Below are 22,831 nucleotides of genomic sequence, written 5' to 3'. Positions count from 1 at the left end.
CATATAAATAATTTATATCAGAAGATTGTAACGGGAAGAAACATATTAAGAGATATGCACATGTAACACTCGAAGGTTGTGTTAGAAAGCGGTGATGTATCAGTTGTCGCATAATCTTATCATTTTATTATTCACGAAATCGTGATATTTCGTACGCGCGATTTCTTTCCCGACCACGAAAGCATAATATTCGCTTTCTAATAGAATTTTACTACTCGAGAGCTTATAAATCTTTATGACATGTTAAGTGCGAATAACCGTTCAACCGCACATTTTTTTCCTCGCAACGACGCTTTATGACACGACGCTCGCAGAAAAGCACAGGCTGAAACGTGTCAATGCACTTTCGCTTGCCAACCAAGAAGTCGTCGAAGGAATTCAGAAGGGAAAATGACAGCCGTACTTCAACGAGCCTAACCTAACGAGCGTTGTGCAAATCATCGTGTCCAACACTTCCGCGAGTCGATAATTGTCCTTGTCACGAAGATGATCGAGCGTCGCCGCTTGAACAGGAACGACATCGTTAGAGCGTGGCTAAACAAATATTTAGATCGTTATAAAAACATATATCATATTTTATTTAATCCAAAAACTGGCTTTAAATAATTACAATATAACGTCACAAGTCGTGAAATTTTATTTCTAATGGATTCCTTTTTGTTACTAATTTTATTTTAATTCTTTTATTATAATCGGAGCAATTTGAGAAGAATTTAGAGATTTAATTGATTGATAATAAGAGATATAAAAATATTGTGCATTAGATTCTAGACTTGATTTTGAGAAAGGATTTATATTAGATAGAAATCAGAAAGAAAGGAAGCGAGTTCGCTAGATGAGGGTCAACGAGGTCGCATGCGTATTAGTCTTTCGGTAGTTTCGCCAGTGGAAATATGCTGAGACGCTTTCCAAAGATCGATAACGCACGTCAGATCGTATTCTCTCGTGTACAGATGCCGCAGTTCGGAATACTAACTCACAAGCACACATATATGTGCACATTTCCCCCGCAACTATACGATTTCTCCGTATCTCAATCATGAATATGTATCGAGGACAAAATCAACAGTAGTTCTCCCCCTCCTTCCTTGTTGACATTTTTACATTAATATTTTTATGTTAATATTTTTCAAAAAAAGCACATGTGCGTTATATAAAGCTGTGTAAATTCAACTTTTTGAAATTATTTTCGAGATCTTGTCGAGTTACTTTCAAAAAAAAAAAAGCTATCTTCCTCCTTTAATTTCTCTTCCTTCCTGCGTGAAAGCTTATGGGAGTAGGTGTTGGTCGGCAACTTGTCAATAAATGACAGCCTCTTACCGCACCTGTTATGTTCGTATATTTTTACGGTGAAGGGCCACGCACGAACGATACGCGCGATCCATGCGTTCGTGCATTTCACCAACTGTACTTGATACGCAAAACCCGCTTCGCCGGTTTCACCTTGCAACGCGCATAGCTTGCAGCGCAGCAGGAAGTGTATCTTTGGCAAATGCTACCGATAGGATTGAGAGATATGCGATAAATTCAATGGCACACATCGATGGTTCGCGCATAGTGCACCACTTCCCATTTGCGAGAACAAAATCGAGATTTCCTTTTTCCGTTCGTGACGGCATTTCACCCAAATTCGTTGTTTCGACGAAACGCGCAACTTTCTGATTCTGCGGGACCCGCATTGTCCCACTCTTCGACCTGCTGATGCGTTATTCATGAAACACACTGGATGGAGAAAAAGCAATCGTCATGGAAGTAGCGTTTCTTCCAGGGAGAAACGTGCTTTACTAAGCAAAACACCTCAGACGAATTTAGAATCGGTTTCTGGGAGAGAATTTAACGAGTCATCATTCCCGCGTAGCAATGTTGTAATTTTTCACGTGATACGTCTTGCATATTTTATATTACAGCACCATTATAGAGTGCGAATGACTATTCAATATGGAAGCATGTCACAACAATGATTTGCAATATTATTTTAAGCAGGTGAAATGCATGGTGTGACGCGAAGCAGGCGCAAAGCTCGAGATTTAAAACTGATGCTGTGTGCATCTTGTACGAGGCAATCAACCGTTAACTCGGTTTATTCGCGGACGACGAAGGACTCGGAGCGTGTTGTAAGTTATGCGGCGGCCGTTTGCCTCTGCTTATGATAAACCATACGCGGTATAAATATGACATGTATCTATGCATAAATACAATTATTCTTTAGATTTTTTACGATATCGAAATATAAATCGAATTGTCGTTTCAACAAAATTCAAATTAGAGGTCTGATAAAACTATAAAAAAAAATTTGAAAAATATTAATTTTTATACATTTGCATAAGGAGAGTCCTCCATTATTTATTACACTTTTATTTATAAAAAAATATGTATGTATAATATAAATGCATACACATACATTCGCGCTCATCAGAGCGCAAATTCGTAGTCATTGAAGCGGATTCGCCGCCTTGAGAACTTTGAGAAAAAGTACCTAACGTACACCTCGCTCTAAAGTATACGTCCTCGAGATTAAGGGAATGTAGCGTGGACCATAGTTATTGAAATTTACCGAGGAAATCGCCCGTGGATTAGCGCGTTATCGCGTACATGCCGATTTCGGTTCGTTGACTTTTGCGCGGCTCGCCGCGCATGGTTTCTCTCCCAGTCTCGCATTCCCCGTGCCCCCCATATTACCTTTTACCTTTACCTTGGCCTTGCCTGTTGCCTCGTTTCACCTCCGCCACCATCGCACGAAATCCGCCCCGTTTGTCCTAAAGAAGCGGGGAATGTAAAGTGCTTTCGACCGACACCACCTGTTTCCCGGCGTCTGTTGAAAGTCTCGCTGCACTTGATAAATGAAGAAACGTGTTAGAATTTAATAATATTAAATAAATCATTGGGGAAAGCTATATAATTATTATTGGAAAGTGTTTATTTATAGAGAATTATATAAGAAAGAAAATAAAACTCCATGATTTTTCAATTCTAGAATCTCCAATCTTTTACATTTGTTGCAATAATATAAATAGCTTTGAATTTCTCATCTCTGATAATGCGATGATATAATCTGTGGATAAATATGTAAATGCTTTCAACAAATTCTAAACGGCTTATTAAATTGCTAATCAAAAGAAATCGAAATTAACAGACATCTCGGTGAAATCGTTCTTCAGCTTAGTATCTTGAAATTTAAATAAGATAGCAGCATGTACAGAGTATTTTAAAGATCACTTCCTTCAAGCTTGTTTATTACAAACAAAACTGAGAAGAGAATGATGTATCTCGAGGCTAAGACATTATCGAACATAACTAAGTCAATTTGAGATCTAAATACTTCTACATGAAGTAAACTTGCATGATTACGTTGATAGAGGAAATACAAATTAAACGTTGGCGATACAGGTTGAAGCCATCTTCGTCATTCGTAGTAAGACCGCTGTATTTCTCTGGCACATCTTACATTTTGTAATACGAGTGGAAAGTCATCGTTTCGTATAGATGTGTACGGCGGCGTTCACCGATGCTTCCTGATTCTGCAGAAGCTTAATCGAAACAGCTGCGAACTATCGACGTCATGCCAAGTCGCGCATCGGCGCAGGGCGAAATGTCGTAACTGTCTGATTTACGATGTGCGATGTTCAACGAACGATCTACGTGGTCTCTTTCGTGACAACAACTAGTGAATATTTTACAGCTGTCAAGGTGCATTTCAAGAATTTTACTATGAAAATTCCTGAGACTCTTGTTTTTATTATTCTCTTCGGCTTAAAAGCGAATTTCTCTTGTCGAGAGATTATCATAATAGAATAAATCGCAGAAAAAAGGCAGTACCATCGTTCGCTTGCGAAAGTGTAAAAAAGATGAATATATCCCGAAGGTGGAAAAAAGTGCACGCGCTGTGACTTTCTCGTGGCCCACATACAAATTGCCGTACTGGTCCTTACTGGTTCGCCGATCCATTTGCAGTTTTGCACCGCGGATATATCAGCCTCCTTACATCTCGTCGTTCGGCCTTTCATTTCTTCCCACCTAATTACACTTGCGCGAGACGCAGCTTTAAAAAGAAACGCCCGCATGTAGCTGACGAATTTGACGAAAGTTCCTTGGAAATTCTGTGGAAAGTTCTCTAGAGAAGACGGATGACTTTTTTTATTCTTCCAATGAGATGTGTGAAATCCCTTTCACTGAATTATTTATCCGAATAAAAAAAAGATACGGAACTCTCGCGTTACTATCTAAAGCGACAGGATACGAGGATTACTAAATTGCGTTTATTACGATCACATCACGTAGAGTGTGGCACTCTCCTTCCTGGGATGCTACAATTATGAAGTGCAAATTATACGACCGTCAGATGAATCTTCCATCATCTTCGAGAGTGTTTATGCGCCTATTTCTCTCGTACGTCATCCACTGTCGAGTTCTTTCCTTTCCTTTTATTGCCAGCGCAATCTGCCCGCGGTCATGTATGCGAAAAACCAGAATGACCGGGAAAGAACGAGGTTTTTCCATATCTTTCCCCCGGAGTTACGTATCTCGCCCGAGGAAACGTTAACTGCGCTTCCGTTCCCCGATATTTTTTCTATTGCACGCGCTGCAACCGGTCAATTTCTCTTCACGCGAGACGAAGAAGACCAGTAGTCTCGGCTACGACGATTCGCGAATTAATATGCTCCTTACAACGTCATTACGTTAAGCGCAGCTTTTTCCGGTACACTTAATTCTTAATATCTCTTATTTTCTCTTCTCTCTCGTCTTCTTCTTTGCAATTTCTTGCCGTTAGTTTACGGCAGCTTTACAACTATCGTATGTATGCACTATGATTTCCATTTCCAGCGTATTCCATCTTTTTCTTCATGTTCATATCACATCTATATAATTTTAATAAGATAAAAAAGACGTATCTCTCTTGCTAAATTTCAAAAAAGTATTCAACTTACGATTCCTTACGATGGACATCGGCGTATTTTCGGAACGTTAGTCGAGCTAATCGGTCAGTTGAAACATATACATCATGACTACCAAAATATCTGGCGCTAACGTTTTCACGACGGAAATGTGACCGTTGCACGTGCCTTCGATTACCGCGTGTCTTGCATCTTGAGCGATCGGTATGCCAAGTAATTCCGAAGCGCCAAGTGCAAACAGCACGAGCGTGGCTTAACTTCATTAGAATATTGATTCTCTGGAACAAGTACCGTACAATTAATTCTTATTATGCGCGCACGTGCCTTAACCACCACCGCATTCCAATGTGATATAAACTGTGAAGAATAAAAAGTGAAAATTAAATCAATTAGATAGATCAGTCGAGATTAAAATGCGGAATAGAGAGACTATTAAATTATGAACAAGAATAAAAATAATATAAAATTACATCTCATCGAAATATACGAATCTTATATGTAAATATTATATGCATGTCAAGAATCATTTTACACTCAACAATGCTAAGTTGGGAAGCTGAAGGACTACTAATCAAGTACCATGATGAAGAAACGCGATTAGTTATCCAAGAAGCTTGCATGCCTAGGTCAGGTTCGCACGACAATCTCGGCAACAAGCCAGCCGAGATCGTGGAATATCCCGCTGCCTCCACCTACGTTAATGCAGAGGAAAAATATATATTTGAATTTGATATCATATAATATATAGTAACTCGCATTCTTTCTTGAGAACTAGATAAATTCTATTTTAATATTTATATAATTTATATTATCATACAGATAATTATTTTCTATTTTAGACGTAAAAAGTGTACATTATAAGGAAAAAGAAGTTTGAATTTTTATATTAATTTTTTTATATTGATAAGTGATATATTATATCCTCTCTAAATTGTTTACTATTTTATTTTTTAAATTTATTTTTATAACTTCGGGATATATCATTAATTCAAGTTTAAGATGAAGAAGAGAAGTTTATGATCAAGGTTCATCAAGTATCAGAAACGAATAGACGATTGAAGAAGACACCAACTAATTACCAAGCGAAATACATCACGCCGTCGAGTTTCTCACACGGTGCTGTTTTCCCTTCGTCGGGAAGCGGAAACGTTGCATACCGCGTTCTACCGCTCAATCTCGGCTTCGTCAACCCACGACTCTCTTGGGGTCAGATTCTTCATTTCTACCTACCTATCTACCCCGCGGTTAATTGCGACAAGCTAGACGTAACTTCCTCCTGCTTTTCTTTCGGCCCTTGAGAAGCGTGTTACCGCACACCGGCGGTTTCAAGCCATTAATTGACCAGGCGTAGGCGTCCGATGTCTTCCGATAAGATTCACACTTGCAGGTGCATGAAACGGGTCGTGTTTCTACCTGAATTGACATTGATACTTTACTGTTATCTAGAGAATTAATTGCTCGTTAAAATTATATTACGATTAAATCAGACGTGATGCGAAATATAACGGGTTCTTTTCTTCACTTTCCATGCGTATGCATCAAATGTGTTGCGACACAATTTTTTAATTATCGTCTCCTACTTTTCCAATGATAAGCTTAATATAAAATGACATTTGTATATTTATGACAAGTGGGTCACGTAAGAGATAGAAAATGGATTTATTAGATATTGTAATATGAGACTTTTCGATTATTTTCGTATTTATGGGATCTTTCCAGATGAAAATGAATATACTACTTTCCAAAAGAAATAATTGCCTCTTAAGAAAATTGCATTACGATGAAATCGGACGTGCGACGAGCATAATGCACGAAACGAGTTCTTTTTTACTTTCTTCTTTACTCTCTATGCTCCCGGCGAAATCGTTTACGATGCAATTTATAAACCCGATCAACTTACCTCACACTCTCTTACGGGCACAAGAATGAGATATTGCTCGTGAAACGGGCTTGATAAAGCGACGATATCTACCAAAGAGAAGTAATAAACCTTCCGATGAAATCGCTTGCAGACGCGGCTGTTGGTCCCATTAAACAAAAGTACTAAAAAACGTCTGGCGTGGACTGTCGGAAAGAAGTTCGCGATTTCATAACGCGGCCAGAGCTCTTTTCTCTTCTTATGTGGCTCCCTTCTCTCGTCGTCTCGTCTCTCCTTTCTCCCGTTCGTCAGTAGGCCAGCGGACATTCTCGCCGGCCGCTTTCCAACGCCGCGCCGCGTCTGTTTCGGATTTCTTCGTGGCAGCCATCCCCGCAAAGATCTATCGATCCGACGTGGACGGTAGGATGCAGGGACCTTTTCTACGTGTCCGAAAGGCGAACGGCCCCGCGTCCCCGTTTCCGCAATACGCTCGAAAAATTCGCAGAGTCAGTGTGAGCCGAGCTGGGGCAAAAAAGCGCCCCTTTCTTGGATCTTTTGTTGCGTATGCATGTTTTATCGTTTCTATAGAATTAAATAACTAACTAATAGAATAAAATACTATTTTAGAAAACTAATGACACGAGAGCGTGTCCTTAAAATATCAAGGTGGACCATAAGATAAAAAGCGGACGAGCGAAATGGGATTCGCCAAGTGTGCCTTATTCGGGGATAGGCGAGAAAACAAGAAAGAGACCTGCCAGTTTGGACCGGTCCTCTGGATTCATTTGGCAGCGCTTCGACGCGCCCACCTGTCACGGATCCGAATCTGCGATCCCTTTCCCTTGCACTTTCGAAATTTTGGTTCTGTGATATATCGAATGCGCGGATCTGTAATTGTTTTTGCAAGATTATAATTCGACGTATGTAAAAATTATAATTCAAAGTACTTTATACATGTCGGAAACGCGTGTAACTTGCGTCCAGCGACACGTAATTCGAATATATCATTGCCATTCATTATTCGCATAATCGCGCTTTTGATTAATCGAGCGTTTTACTGTACGCGTCTTCCTTATCCATCTCTTCCGACATAATAATTTCGAGATTTATATTCGATATCGCGCGCACTACGAGAGAACGTGCCGTTGCTAGCAGGGGGGGTTGCTACCAGACGTACGTTTGAATGCGCGAGATTTATGCGTGTGTTGGTGACACATTACCTGTATAGTGGGGACGAGATGGAGGGACGTGTACCTGATGCGAAACAAGCTTTCTGACGACGAGACGACTGTGCGACCGCTCCTCTGCGCCTCAGTTTGTGGTTGGTCCCGGTCGAGACGTCGTCGGGCGTCGAACATCTTTCGGCCTTGACATTGCACAGCAAGCGAGGGAATTGCCTTTTGTCGGATTGCTCCCGAATCGTTCGCGGAGTGCGCATATGCGTTTCCAGTGCGAGTGTACGCCGGTCGATTAAATTCTTACTTCCTCCCGAAAGTGGAGATGGAGATATCTATTCAGAATAATTAATTAGAATATATTGGTTGATTGCAAAGAAAGGTGCAAAGAAAGATAATTTGCGATAATTAATTTAAAAGCAACACATACGATAAATATTTGATTTAAAAAGAGACACACACGCGTCTTTTTTTCATATTTTATAATATATACACATACATAATAATCTGCAATAAATTTATAAACTTTTAAATTTACAATATTAAATCAGTAATTTATTAATCTTGGAAATTTTATCAAATTTTTGCTAAAAAAAACAAAGATATCGTATAAAATTTTTTAAATTTTCTTAAATTTCTGAAATTTATGTCTTGTAAAGGCATAATTTACTCGTGATTTGAATTATTTAAATTTCAATACTAAATAATAGAATCATTGACGAATTTGTTCAAGATTAAATTAATCAAACTTAAACTTTTTATTGCCCTTATTTTCTAAAGGAACGACACTTTAGATGATTTTTTTAATTTTGCCGAATACGGAACGATCTATTATAATTTTGGTAAAGATTGATGAAGCGCGAAATAGAAAAGTACATTCGCTTTTCACTCTATTAGACGAAACGTCTAATGATCGAGGGAAGATGAAAAAGAGAGAAAGAGAGAGAGAAAGTCATCAATTTCTTAATTAATCCGCGAAAGAAAGAGAGAGAGAGAAAGTCCACAGCCACACCGGTACCTTCCTGTTAGTTTCGATAACGGTAAACATCATCGGCCTGGAAATAAAGCACCGAACGGCACAAGTGCTTTCTCATTGCCGACCAAACGAAACGCCGGTATTATAATTCTGTACGATCGCGTTACAGAAAAATTATAAAATCCGCAACGAAGATCAATAACCTTTATTTTGCGGTTTTTGCTTTATTCGAACGTTACGACATTACATCGTGAATTTGCTAATTGCCTTATTTGTTGATCTCTTGATATTTACGGCTCGGTAACGTTCTTCCGGCTTTTAGACTAAAATAAAAACTACTTAAAAAAATATTTCTGCAGATCTTTCAAAATTTCACAATAAATATTTCTCTTCGAGAAATAATTATAGATAAAGATGATATATATACGAGAGAGTTATATCATCGGCTTTATGTAAAAACATGCAAATGCCTCGCACGCGCAGTATATCATATACTTTTTCTTTGAGAGTTGATGATGGAATAATATTGGCTATATTAGCCTCACATCTGGTCAGCGGTCGAATCATCGTCGCTCTTAATCGATTATATCACTAGTTAACGAGCTCTTCTGAATAGGCTTTTTATCTGCATACAAAGAGACCATTTCGATTTGAGAGATGAAAGAAACGAAGACGTACACGATCAGTGTAACAAAATTTATTTCGCATATAATAAGACTTTCATGCAAAGTAAGAGATCTAAAAGAATCCTTAATACGTCATTTCCGTATTCACTGATTGGCGTAACGGTGACTTTATCTCGAAAATATCTCGCCTCATTCGAAATTAATGAAGAGCACGTTGCAAAGGCTGTGTCGCGAAACTTCTTTTAAAACGTCAGCGCTCGCGATGATTAAGAGAGGACCTCAATGTTTTGTTTCTGTCGACTTTAGTACAGACATTCGTTTAACGGGTGTTTTATCTTCAGACGAACGCGTCGTGTAATTAAGGAGAGGAAGAGAAGCGGTCAGGATTGCGAAATGTGCTTTACACAATATCCCTGTTGCACGTTTAATTAACCAAGTCACAGCAAATTTAACGCGCCGTTTCTGCGCTTATTATTAGCCTCTCTTAATGATCTATTTATATCATCATATAAGGGAACATAATATTTATAAACTTAATATTTATAACTTCATATTATAAAATCAGGCAAATATTCGATTCGTTATTTTATAATAAAGATTATCTAACGTTTTTAAATTTTAATGTCTGTGTTCGTCTCGCTATCATTTTTAGAAATAGGCGATGCGGAAATCGGAAACATTTTTTTCGCAGTAATTTCGCCGGCACGATTTCCGTCGGAAATCTCTCGATAAATCGCAACATTACGGACATTTTTTATTATTATGTCTTCCGGTTTGTTTCGATTTATCGGAGCAAGAAGACACGATGTCTCCCTTCAAAGAAAATGATAAGCTGGCACCCGGGCATTAACCAGCTACATCTTCCTGCCAGTTGAGAGTTGCAGGCCGATGCGTGGTAACCGGCTTCTCAAGATAATCTGCCCCTTTCCCTTCACCGGTCCCTCTCTCGATTCTCTCCCCTTTATTTCCCTCACTCCTTCATCCCTCCCTCCTGTCGTCATCTCTGCTGTTCTCTCTTTCGCTTCTTCACTTCTGTCCTCGCAGTTGGATGCGTGTACACTTTTACGCGGCTTTTACGGCACTTAGTCGCGGCTTGTTCTGCGCGGCAGAGGAGAGGAAAAAGTCTCCTTCAACGACCATTCATTCCGCAACGTATGCAAGTGAGAATTATCGCGATCCCGCTAGTGTCAGTGATCGGGGATGCGATCTCGAGGTGACAAGTGCGGCAAACAACTTGACTTTCATGACAAGCTATTAGACTTTAAATACACAATTCTCCGCACGTGTGACTAGATGTCTTTTAATCTTACAAAATACTTGTGATTTTTTTGTATTTTTATACTATATTAATTGAATCCGATATTTAGATAAACCTACGATTATCTACATATATTGTTTGTATATATGTATTCGAATATATATTTATTCTGTGTGCGAAGTTTGCGCGACGTAACGAACTGCTTAATGTCGTGCGAAGAGGTTGCAAAGGACATTATTTGAAATGATGATGAGGCAGAAATAATAATGGACGTTTGTTATGCAGAAATAATGTGCATTTAAACTTGAATCGTTAGGAGTTTAACGTTTCAAAATTGAACTGACAAACATTCCTCGAGTTATTATTGTATCTTTGTTTACTATAATCGCTCACAAGCTTACAAATGACAAATGCTCACACATAACAAAATTATCGGTTGATTCAAGAGTGACGAATTTAAAGTTATACTTAATCAGTATTTAATTGAAGAGACATTGCAGTAATTTTAGAGAAAGTACGTGTCTTCAATCTTTATCGAATTATATCAAAATCAAATTAGAGAGGGAAATAGTGAAATGCTAATGCTCAAAAAATAAAATATTTAAATCGATAAAAAAAAGAAGATAAGACAAAAATCATAAAATTAATTTTTGTTGAGAGAAGACATATTTTTAAACATACAAAAATATACGCTAATTCATTGCATTAGAAAATTTACTTGGAGATGTGTGAAAACTGCGATACATGACGACAGAACAAGATGATTTGTTATAACAAAAACTATTATAATAATAATTATTATTATAATGACAATATAAAAATCCCGAAAAAAGATATTAAAATCGGAGCACATTATTGCCATTAGGAATAACGACTTATTTACTCCATTATTGCATCTTAGATTTTTCAACATGTTCGATAACGTATCTAAATGTGTGACCGGCGGCGGTTCACGTTTAGTTAAGGCCAAGAGCAGTCCGAATGTATCAAAAGCGACGCTTTCGTCCGCTAGAAAGCAGAGTCAATCAAACCAGACAACGACGAATCCCACGATTGCTCCGAATAAATCGTCTCGTTCGACAAAGCCACCAACAAACTCGAAGATATCCATCAAGACATCTAACGACGTAGTTAATCCACCGCGACGTGCTTCTACTAATTTGGATTCCTCGAAATCTCGACTTGTTGCGCCTTCGAAGCCTCTGAAACGATCCCCGAACGAAGCCCGACCGGATGCGGCAAAAACTGTCTCGCTCGCTGCACGTAACGACAAGAGGAAGGTCTGCAAAACAGCCAGCTCGTCTTCCACGTGCACGATACTAGAGGACAGAGCGTTGCTGAAAAAAGGCCTCACTTATACGCCCGAGAAGAGGCCAGCAAAACCCGAGGCCCTACGACGAAGGAGTCTTCTTGATCGTTCGGTCAGTTTAAACTCCGTGTCCTCTCCGGACAATCAAACGAATTCAAACAGTCCGCGATGGATTTTCTCGGAGAAAAGATCGGCGGAAAAGGAGAAGAAGACGGAACTGTCGAGAAAAAGTCTCATTAACCGATCTACCAGTTTGTGGAACGTCCGGACCCCGAGAGCGGATAACAGTCAATGCGGGAAATCTTCCGGCGCGCCCGCGAGGCTAAACTCGGTCTTCAGGCCGAGTAAGATACCGCTTCCGGCGACCCGATCTACCGGTCTCGGCCGATCTCTCGCCGATCTATCGCAAGTAGATCGTGCTGGAGAGACAATTGGCCAGACGATGGTCAGTTTCGAGCTCAATCTCGATGCTTCATCGAACGAACGTATCTACGAGAATTGTCGCGAGACTCTAGATCGTGCGTCGAAATTCAACTCTCTGAGATCGACGTCGATGAGTAATCTCGAGGAGAGAGCCGCGCGATTAATGGCACAATTAGAAAACGATTTGGAGTCTAAGGAGATTGTGCCAGTGGATGTCATGGATGTCGCTCCTCCGTGTAGAACGGAAATTGTCTACGAGGATCGAGAGACTCTGCGCAATGATGAAAATATTACTATAGAAAAGTGCGACTTTGAAGATGATAAGAACAATGAAGTATCGAGAGAAAAAGTAAAGAAAAAGAAAACAATTATTTCTAAAGATATTTCTGAAAATATTAATAATATGAAATTAGAAAAAGATTCGCAAAAAAAGGAATCTGTGATAAAAGAATCTAAATCTAATCGAATCAAGATCTGCGAAAATCCGGATGAATTTACCAAGGAATTGAAGAAAAGCAAGGAGAATGTGAATTCCATTCAAGAGTTGAGGCGCAATTGGGAGAAACAGATCGGAGGAACCGCGAGTCAAAATATCGACGCGAAAACCATCCATCCTGCGAATTCCGGAAAGATAACCGTCAACCTGTCGAAGGCGACGCGAATTGGAAACGACGTTGTCGACAACGCGCAGGAGACGAAGAGGAAGCAAAATATTGTCGGTAAAAGAGCCAAGGATATCGAACATCTGGTAAACTTTTTCAATTGCAAAAACATCGAAGCCGCCAAGGAGCCTCCGCGAGAGGTTTTAATCAAGTCGCGATCTGTGGATCCTATCATCGACACGCCTGCCTTGAAGAAGAACGAGTCCAAGAGCGGGAACGAGTACAGCGGATACGCGTCGGATGGAAACTGTTCGGAGGACAGCGGTCACATGAGTAATGAGAACGAAGTAGAGTGGAAGGAAACTATGGAGAATCAAGGTCAGAGAGAGAACGAGTTCAAAGGGCAGCAGTACTTTAGCAGGATCGATCGAGATGACGATAACAACGGTATGAAAATTTTCAAACCGACGATCGTTCACAGACTGGCCGAGCCTGAAAAGAAGATCATCATTAACCGAAAAAGTCCCTTGATGTCCAGCGATGTTAGCAGTACCGATAATTGTCGGGACGACAGATGCTCGGAAAATGGACGACAGGTCCGTGTCGAACAATTACAGTCTCGTACAGTTGTTAACTTAAATACTGATAGCGCTCAGTAATTAGAAGGTCGACTGGATAATTAGGTCGCGTTAATTGCTCTGCGTATCCAACGCTCGCGTTCATATTTATCGTTTATATCGCGAGAAGAAATGTGATTTTACATAATGAAATGCTAATAGGGAAAAAATCTGGTAGGAAATCGCTATTGATTAAATCTTCTTTCTTAAATTACTTTAATTTAATACTTTAATTTCACATAAACGATTACCATTACTTCAAGATTCGAATCTCTCAAAATATGTGAGTCCTCTCACTTAAGAATTTATGAGATTGCATTGCATGTATAATTGAAAGTGTGTATTAACGTAACTATATTAATACTCAATACATTTTCATTACATAGTCTTATGTAAAAGTATCTAACGCAATCGAGATGCGCCTTTACGCTCCAGTAGCTATAATATGCATTTATCCTTCGTTTACATGCAAGATGAAAGTAGGAGGAAACTATGCCATGCATATTTCAACATTTTCATCGCCCATGAACTCGAATTTGATATGCGATTCTTCTTGCATCGTATAATGTACTGGTTATTAATAGTTGATTATTCCTCTCGATAAATTGCGCTTGATCAAGATAGGATAATTAACAGTAATATAGCATCGCGTAACAATATCAGCATTTTAAATGCCAATTAATATTCATCGATGAAAAATCTGAAGCAGAGTCTATTTTTGTTCTCAGATATTCTTCAGATCGGGCACCTTGGAACGATTAGAAGCTCAGAGGGACGAGAAACTCACAGGCCACATTATTCTACTGCAGGCGAGATGCAGAGGCTATCTAGCGCGGCGCAGACTAAACACTTTGAAAGTGGGTCGCTTATTTTCCTCTCTTGCGAATTTGAAATATTCTAATATAATTATTTAGAAATCATTTAAAAAAATTTAGAAATTGTTTAAAAACTTTCCTTACATATGAGAAACTGCGAACACTTTCGCTCATTTTTGCTCGATTAATGCAGAGATCGTAGTGTTCGAAAATCACAGTCTAATTTATGTTGTGCTAATGACTCTGAATTTACATTTTACCTTTAAAAAAACCTTCCTTTTTTTTAGTTTGCTAAATTGGAAGGAAAATACAGTGTAAAAAATATATGCTTGCATCACTTCTTCCATTTTCTTCGCTTTAGTGATAATTTGTAACGCTTCAGTAATTAATTTATAACGTTGATTTAAAGCAAATTAACAAATTAAATCTTCTTACAGCTACAAGATCTCGCAGTGCGCTGCATCCAAAGGAACGTGAGGAAGCTAATGTCTGTGCGAGAATGGCCTTGGTGGAGATTGTACGTGAAAGTCGCGCCCTTGTTGAACGTTCATCGGACCGAAGATCAGCTGAAGGCGCGAACGGTGAGAAATAGTTATATCTATATATCTATATGTGTGTTACACAGTTTATATACTCGCGCTATTATATATTATTTTCTAATGCACTTTTTCATTCCAATAGGAAGAGCTCGAGCTTCTCAAGGCAAAAGTGGAGCGCTTGGAGCAGGAACGCAATCATCTGAAACACGACAACGATAAATTAGAGGCGAAGGTGAGTTGCGACAAGCAAGGGGTATTATAATCCAACGCGAATATCCACTCTTAGTTACAATTATGCAATGTTTTCGCGAGGCTAAAAAACGATCTCGTGGCTTGAAAAACATGAAACGCGCTGCTGCAAATTGCTCTCCGTTTTACCACAATGATTTCGCGTGTGACCGCGTGATGGGTTCTAATAGAGGCACTCTCGAAGGATACATTAAGCCGAAACTGCCCGTTTAGGCATTCACGGCACGCACGCTGCACAATTGGGTTAAGCACGCCAGACGGCTCGTGTCGAGAGTACGCGACTATTATCGTGACTCGACCAGTAAACCGCACGCGTTACACTACCATTCTAGTCGGACGCTAATATATAAAAACGCTGACGGTCCGTGCATCCTTATAAGTTGCTCGAGAAAATTACCTTTCCCATGCTTTGCACATGTCTTCGTTAATAAAGAATAAATGATTGCAAAGAGCCATTATTTAATGATCATTTACTAGTCAACGCAATTAGCAAATGGCAATAAATCTCGCATCATAGTTTCTTTGAATGTCATTAATATGTTGGAATCTTCTCGAATCATTTCACTGCAGCTCGGCAATTTTTTTCTTTCCACCATTTCTCTTCGTTCTATTTTTACAAACGCAGAGGTATAATTCTTAGATCCGCTGTCGAAATGCTAGAGTAAATGTTCTCCTTTCCTCTTTTACTTTCGATACTTTTCTCACGAAATCTACGGAGAACTTGGCGAATAGCCAGAATCGCTGTCTCGCACGCTTCTGTTCGCTTTTATCTCCCTCGCTGGTCCTCTCTTTCTCGCCGTCTTCCCCTTAGAATAACTCGGAGGTGACCGCCTCCTCCAACGAACGCCTTCGGCGGCGAGTCGACCCAGGAAGAGGCAGTTGCATCGCGACTCCTTGCCGACACGGGCGTCTTCGTTGTCATTCGACGTTACGCAATTCGCCGAAGTAATATCGCATCACAATCTTGGCCGTCAGCACTACAAATGAAGTTATGAAGCACGAAGAAAACAGTTTGAAATGCAAATCGCGACGATTCTGCCTCGGAAAATTTGTTTAATCCATCGCTCATGATCGGATTAATTATACATACTAATATTCCCGAGTTAACTTTCCTGAATCAATCGTCAAGATGCCTTCCGTGCCGACAAGATACTCGGATACTCCTTCCCTTCCTCATCATAATAGGCAAAACGCCTCCAGCAGCTCGAACGAATCGCTTGAAAGGAATGATTCGATGAGCAGTCTGATGAATGGTTTATCAAATTCACCCGATTCCACGAAGATCCTGATGAAAAGACCACCCTTGCCGCCGCACTCCAAGAGACCACCTAGTAGAGGTCATGTCGCTGGCAATTCAAGTCTCACGATGCGAAGTCCTTCTCCTTGCAGCATTTCCTCCAATACCTCTTACCGCGCGAAATCCTTGTCTCGAATGAGATCGCCGTCCGTCGCTTCCTCGCGAGGTCACTCTCAGCTGGGCTCGCCCAACTTTTCGACTCCACCACGAAGAACGTATCCTCGCGAAAGCACGCGCTCGCCGTCGGTGGAAAATGTTCTAGTCAAGGAACAGGCTCCGGTCGTGTTCGATGCGAGTCTCAACTTTGTCCTGGGCTGCGAACGGCAGAGAGTGAAGCAATCCTTCCGACCTACCGCATCTCACTTGGAACCGTCCACCGCTTCATCGTATCTCTCCTCGAAGATTTCCCAATTTCTGAAACGTACCGATCATATCATGGACGAGTGGCGGAGCCTCGGTCACAAGGATGACGTAGACAACGAGGCGATAAGTTTGCCGCATATGCAAGATAAGCCTCGTGTTATAATCGGAAGAAGTCAAAGCGCCACGAATATCATGATACGCGGCTATCAATATTATAGTAGATCAAATAGTGTAACAAAGAGTCCATCGAGGCGTTCCTTATCTCGCGCTTCGGAGGACGCCACTTTATCGGAGGGATTGCAGGAGGTAGAGTAAGAATAATGGCTTCAAATTTTCATTAAGAAAAAAATAAGAAATTAAAAAACGTCAAAAAAATTTTTCGTTTAAAAAAATACTATCATAAATTTGAGGGAGTTTTATAAAAGTATTATCATAAATTTGCGCAATTTACTTCATTTTACAATTTCGGATTTATTTAAAACTAACAGACACGGAACGGAGAAAATAATAGTACAAGGTTAAGTAATGATGATCCGTAATATACCTACTATCGCGTGTCGCATTTGATTTTCTTATGTAAGATACGTGTTTCTCTGTTCAAGCTGAGCGAGATGACTGCAGACTTTGCCGAGGAACATTCTACATCAACATTAGCAGCGGAGAGAATTGATGCCGAAACATCGGAGCGTTTGCGACTCGAGCGAGAGTTGCAGGATGTAACTGAGACTAATAAGAATCTTCAGCAAACAACCGAACGGCTGGAGATGGAACTGCTATACGCGAGAGCTGCTGATTTGAACGGGGTAGCTTCTGATGGCGAAGAAGGCGAGGACGGCGGTGTTTACAGGCAACGGTACGAAAATGCCATCCGGGAACTCGAGTTCACGAAGAGGAAAATGGCACAGCAGCACGAGGATGATCTGGAGCAGCTGGTGGGACTCAAAAAGCAGTTGGAGAAGAAGGTATATCCAAAGTTATGCTCATAATCACAAACGAACATCATCATCATTTTCGCTCTGTCAAACAGTTGGCTGATGCTTACGAAGAAGTAGAGGAGCAACGACAAGTCGTCGGACAATGGAAACGGCGAGTTCAGAAATTGAACGGCGAGATGCATGATCTTAGATTGCTGTTGGAGGAACAGACTGCTAGGAATAATCTCCTCGAGAAAAAACAGCGCAAGTAAGTCTCATTAAGTAAGTCTCTCACGCGTCAACAAAGTTGCAGACCAAAATAAATTGTGCATTTTGTCGCGCATTGAGAAACAATGTGAGCGCATTTAATTCACTAATGATCGACGAGTCGGTGTCGGGTAGTAGCTCGCTCTATTCTCATTTCATTCGCGGCAACAAGTGTCTCTGGCATCTCGCCAGGCCAGTAACGCCACCCGATCTACCTTGCCAGCATTCAGCGACGCGTCCGGTGCGCCTGCAAATCACGATTGACCGTTCGCGAAGATAGCTTCCTGTTAATCTAAATGCAGCGCGCGTCCGTTGCCGGTTGGAGCCGATCTCGTTATAAGCAACGAAATTGGACTCTCTCCCAAAATCCAGTCCGTTCTTTCTAATACCTATTCTATAACGTTTTAAAATAGTTGATTAATTTTTATGCATTATCATGTATTTAATTGTATATTATAGGTACATATGAGAATATTTTTCTGAACTAAACATTGTTAATATCTCTGAAATATCTATTTAAATTTTTGAATTTTTTACACATCAATAATATAAAATTATTATGTTGTATTAAAGTTATTAAATCTTTTTCATTTAATCATCGTATTAAATGTATTTAGATTCGATTCGGAAACTCAGAACCTGATGAACGACCTTAGACAAGAGAAAGCACAGCGTGAAAGATTAGCGAGAGAAAAGGAGATTGCGATCGCAGAAAAATTCACAGTGGAGCAAAATCTGAGCGTGAGTATATTTTCCTCCTTATTATCTATTTTTTCTCATTTTCCCAGCTTGAAACAGATGAATGCGATATCGCATATATTTGCATATATCACCTTTATAATAGGACGCAAGACTAGAGATTGAACTGAAGGAGGAGAGACTTCGCACGTTGACCCAAGAATTGGAGGAGCTCACTTTCGGTGGAAAAACGGAGGAGGAAGTCGCGCAGCTGAAGAAAGCGAAACACGAGCTGGAGAAACGCACCAAGGATCAAGAAGAGGAGCTGGACGATTTAGCTGGACAGGTGCAGCTGCTCGAACAAGCAAAACTCAGGCTGGAGATGAGCATTGAACAGCAGCGCAAGGAGATGCGCAAGGAGATGCAACAGCGCGACGAGGAATTGGAAGACGTTCGCGGAAACGCTCACAAGAAAGTTAAAGCTCTTGAATCGCAGTTGGAAAACGAGCACGAGGAGAGGACGATTCTTTTGAGGGAAAAGCACGAGTTAGAACGCCGTTTGGTAGCTCTGGAAGAACAAGATCGAGCCGATCGCGCGGCAGAGGCCGAGACTCTGCAGAGGTGAGTATCAAATACTATGAAATCGCATTTCTATTCATCCAGCTCTGCCATTTGTTCTATCTATGAAATAAAAAATAACAATTCACATGTATAATGAAACAGACTGAAGAGAGACCTGAAGAGAACAAAGGCTTTACTCAGGGATGCGCAGACAATGCTTGAGAGATCCAAAGGAGACTCGACAGGCAAAGCCGCGCTCCGTCAATTGAAAAATCAGTTGGAAGATGCGGAATGCGCTCGAGCAGCGGCAATTAAAGCGAAACAGGCATTGGAACAGGAATTGAATGAAACGCAAGCGAGTCTGGAGGAGGCTATGCGACAACGTTCCGAAGCAGAGGAACGGGCCAATGTGGCTAATCGCGAACGCACGGAGCTGTTGTCTCAGTTAGAGGAGAACGAAGAAGAGCTTGCTGAAGTATGCTATTTTATTCCTAGAAGATTAGCAAATTAATAAGTTAGAATAATTAATCATATGTTCGCCAAATATCATTGTTAAGATTTGTAGAATAATACTGTAAATTTATAATGTAGACGCGCATGAAAGTTATACGAATGTAAAATGATTTTGCATCTTATTATGATTGCAAAGGTCTTAAAGAAATATCGAGCTGCCGTGCAACAAGTTTCTGCGGAGCAAAGCCAATTGCAAGAGGCACAGGTGCAAATCGTCGCACTCGAGGCGGAAAAGTCATCGTTGAAGGATCAATTATCGGAACTGGCACAACGATTAGAATCAGTGGAGCAACTTGGCGATCCTACGGCAAACAGTCTCGCCACGAGACGCTTGGAATTCCGAGCCAAAGAGCTCGAGAGCAAACTCGAACTGGAACAAACTACAAGAGCGCGTTTGGAGGTACTGTCAAATTAGCAAGTACTTAATTATTAAAAATAATCTATTGAGTCACAGAAAATAAATTATATAACAATACCAAAAAAAATTAATTGACACATGATTTGTCAAATTAATTTACTCCGAAAAGTTATCTTTAATTAGCTGACATTAATTATTTACTTCTATTTTTTTTGCAGACGCAAATAGCACGGTTGAAGGAGAGCGTAGATAAATTACAGACGGAATCAGCCTTACTTAGGACGAAGGAACAGACTGCTCAAGACGCGGCGAGAAGACTGCAACGATCCTTGCGCGACGCGCGCGACGAAGCCAGCGCAGCAATATCGCGCGAACAGGAGGCTTTACGTGCTCGTCGTGACACAGAGAAATCTTTGGAAGCCGCAGAGGCGGAGACCAAAGTGGCTAGAGACGATCTCAGATTGGCGCTACAGAGGATCGACGATTTGCAGAGCGCAATTCAAGGTGAACTCGACTTGGACTGCAGCGAGGAAGCCACCAGCGAGAATAGTGATAGGTAAGAGCAAAAGAATATAATGTATAAAATAATATAATCAAAAGTATAAAACAATAATTATAAATATGAGATAAATGAGATTTTGAAATCTGTATTTACATTTGTTAATTCTGAATAATTTTGGCTGCCCAATTTGGTTACAAGAAAAATTTCCTTCTTTTCATAGTGATTGATCCGAGCCGTTATCGGACCTCGAGTCCGATCAAAACGACGAAGGCACGACTGAAACAGGATCAATGGACCAGGTAACGGATGGACTTTCGCATATTGAGACGTCGAGCAAAACGTGAATCCGTATTTAACCCGTATACGACCGAAACCTGTATGAAAGTGACAAGAATCATAGTCCGGAGAAACGAAAGACTGGTAAAGTGATTGCGAAGGACTGAAATAATTCGAAATCACGATGAATTTTGATCGTGCTGCTTGAACGACGAACTGAAAAAGCGTCCTTTTTTTGCTGTCACAGAGAATAAAATCACCGTGAAAGAGAATCAACTAGCGCGGAAGCTAGTCGTTGAATGACGAAATCAAACTTGCGAGTTAAAGTTCGAGCTGTGGATCAAGCTAAGGTCATTAAATTAATCAACTGTGTGACCACGCACTCTGTCTCTGCGAGCGATGATGAAGTTTTTAGGTGCTAACTATGTATAATTCTAAAAAAAAAAATCTCGATGTCGTGGCTAACTTTGCACGTCGCATCTGGTCGTGCATCTGCGGTGCTATTATCTTGTCCGTTTTTTCTTCTTTTTTTTATTTCTTGAACCGTCGACGACAACGACATCGTCCTTTTCCAGTCTTCCACAAAAATTCGAGCCATTTCTTCATAAACGCGAATGCGAATATTGATGAAATTACGCGCATTACAAAAGACGCCGAACAAAAGTCGAAGTATATCCGATGAAAAAAAAGCATTTTTAATACAGATATATTAGAAATCTTTATATTAAAAATCTTTTTATTAGAAAAGTATAAATAAGTATTTTTCAACAAATATTGCGTAGATTAAAACTTTCTTAACATCGCAAAATTTTACTTTTTATAGGATATTCGTACTTTTGTCCGACAACGTAATATACGCCGTGCGAATATTTTTTCATGTAGAATTAGCTCGGGAACAATCTTCTACGTAGAAAAGGACACATTTGTGCTTTTTATTATTTTTGCAATCCTTGCTATTTTCATATTTGTATGAAAAGAAAGGGAAGGAAAGGAGCACGACAGAGGAACGCGTGCCACGACTCGAATTAGGGCTTTGGTTTCGTGTAAGGATTCTCGTGTAACTTATTGCTTTGTAAAATGCAGATCTCCTATTTAATTACTCGGAAGTGTTTCTTCATCGTCCTGTACATCACAACCATCCTAAATATCTTGAAGTTTAATCGGCAAAACGACGAACGGAAAGTTCGCGAGAAGAAGTCGCAGAAGTAGAAACAGAGGCACGAGGAGGCCAGCGCGAGTTGGTTATCAAATTAACTATCACACATAAACCGACTCACGTGTACATACATATACGATCACTCGTCCTCTTTCGACTTTTCCCTTTGAAGAGCTAGACATTGATTTCCCGCGGGACGGGTCCCGCTCGCCAAAGTTCCGAAGTAAAGTTAAGCTCTTTCCCTTCTATTCACCACACTCCCGTTCTCTCTCGGCTTTCCTCGTCGCACTCTGTTTCTTCATCACTTCTGTAGTCAGACTCTACCTCAGTTAGATGCGTATAAAGCGACGAGCGACAATTAAATTGAGACTAAGTTACTGTCGCTTCCGCGACAACAGCGAAGACAACGAGGATGGATGTGCCATTTTGTGTGACGACGAAATCCTCCTCTTCCTGAGGTAAGTCCTTCCAAGTTTATTAAACCGTGAAAATAATTAAAATACGAAGGCCATGATTCGCGCCATGATTTTATTATATTTTTGATAAAAAAATGTGTACACACATATGCACAATATATCGATTATCACGAAACGATTCGAGCGCTTAT

The 22,831-nt window shown here is 40.2% G+C and overlaps 2 protein-coding genes across 14 annotated transcripts in view; one reads left to right on the top strand and one right to left on the bottom strand.

Annotated features, from left to right (window-relative positions):
* Positions 1–22,167, top strand: part of LOC145968770 (unconventional myosin-XVIIIa) — a 45,650-nt gene extending 23,483 nt beyond the window's left edge. For 5 of the 8 annotated variants that reach the window (XM_083094534.1, XM_083094533.1, XM_083094535.1 and 2 more), the window contains 11 exons: positions 14,465–14,593; positions 14,989–15,132; positions 15,233–15,322; positions 17,602–17,961; positions 18,027–18,181; positions 18,798–18,921; positions 19,025–19,479; positions 19,582–19,894; positions 20,069–20,332; positions 20,509–20,846; positions 21,013–22,167. In XM_083094534.1, coding sequence (XP_082950660.1) covers positions 14,465–14,593; positions 14,989–15,132; positions 15,233–15,322; positions 17,602–17,961; positions 18,027–18,181; positions 18,798–18,921; positions 19,025–19,479; positions 19,582–19,894; positions 20,069–20,332; positions 20,509–20,846; positions 21,013–21,019 — 2,379 coding nt within the window. In that variant the 3' untranslated portion in view covers positions 21,020–22,167. Of the gene's footprint in view, positions 1–10,160; positions 10,847–11,686; positions 13,716–14,445; positions 14,594–14,988; positions 15,133–15,232; positions 15,323–16,146; positions 17,306–17,601; positions 17,962–18,026; positions 18,182–18,797; positions 18,922–19,024; positions 19,480–19,581; positions 19,895–20,068; positions 20,333–20,508; positions 20,847–21,012 lie in introns of those variants that run through there. The other 3 variants (XM_083094538.1, XM_083094541.1, XM_083094540.1) reach the window with 3 other exon arrangements.
* LOC145968775 (uncharacterized) overlaps positions 760–22,831 on the bottom strand; it is a 58,902-nt gene continuing 36,830 nt past the window's right edge. Inside the window, exons 2-6 of one of the 6 annotated variants that reach the window (XM_083094555.1) lie at positions 8,005–8,260; positions 5,972–7,638; positions 5,432–5,584; positions 4,926–5,170; positions 760–4,856 (exon numbers count right to left, since the gene is read on the bottom strand). In XM_083094555.1, coding sequence (XP_082950681.1) covers positions 7,532–7,638; positions 8,005–8,260 — 363 coding nt within the window. In that variant the 3' untranslated portion in view covers positions 760–4,856; positions 4,926–5,170; positions 5,432–5,584; positions 5,972–7,531. Of the gene's footprint in view, positions 4,857–4,925; positions 5,171–5,431; positions 5,585–5,739; positions 7,639–8,004; positions 8,261–22,831 lie in introns of those variants that run through there. The other 5 variants (XM_083094556.1, XM_083094551.1, XM_083094552.1 and 2 more) reach the window with 5 other exon arrangements.

This window comes from Camponotus vicinus, unplaced genomic scaffold, assembly GCF_025532165.1.
Source record: "Camponotus vicinus isolate PSW18456_S1 unplaced genomic scaffold, iyCamVici1.0 SCAF_3, whole genome shotgun sequence".
Classification (NCBI taxonomy): Eukaryota; Metazoa; Arthropoda; class Insecta; order Hymenoptera; family Formicidae; genus Camponotus; species Camponotus vicinus.
The sequence above is the reverse complement of the archived record's forward strand: the minus strand, read 5'-3'. Positions and strand labels throughout refer to the sequence as shown.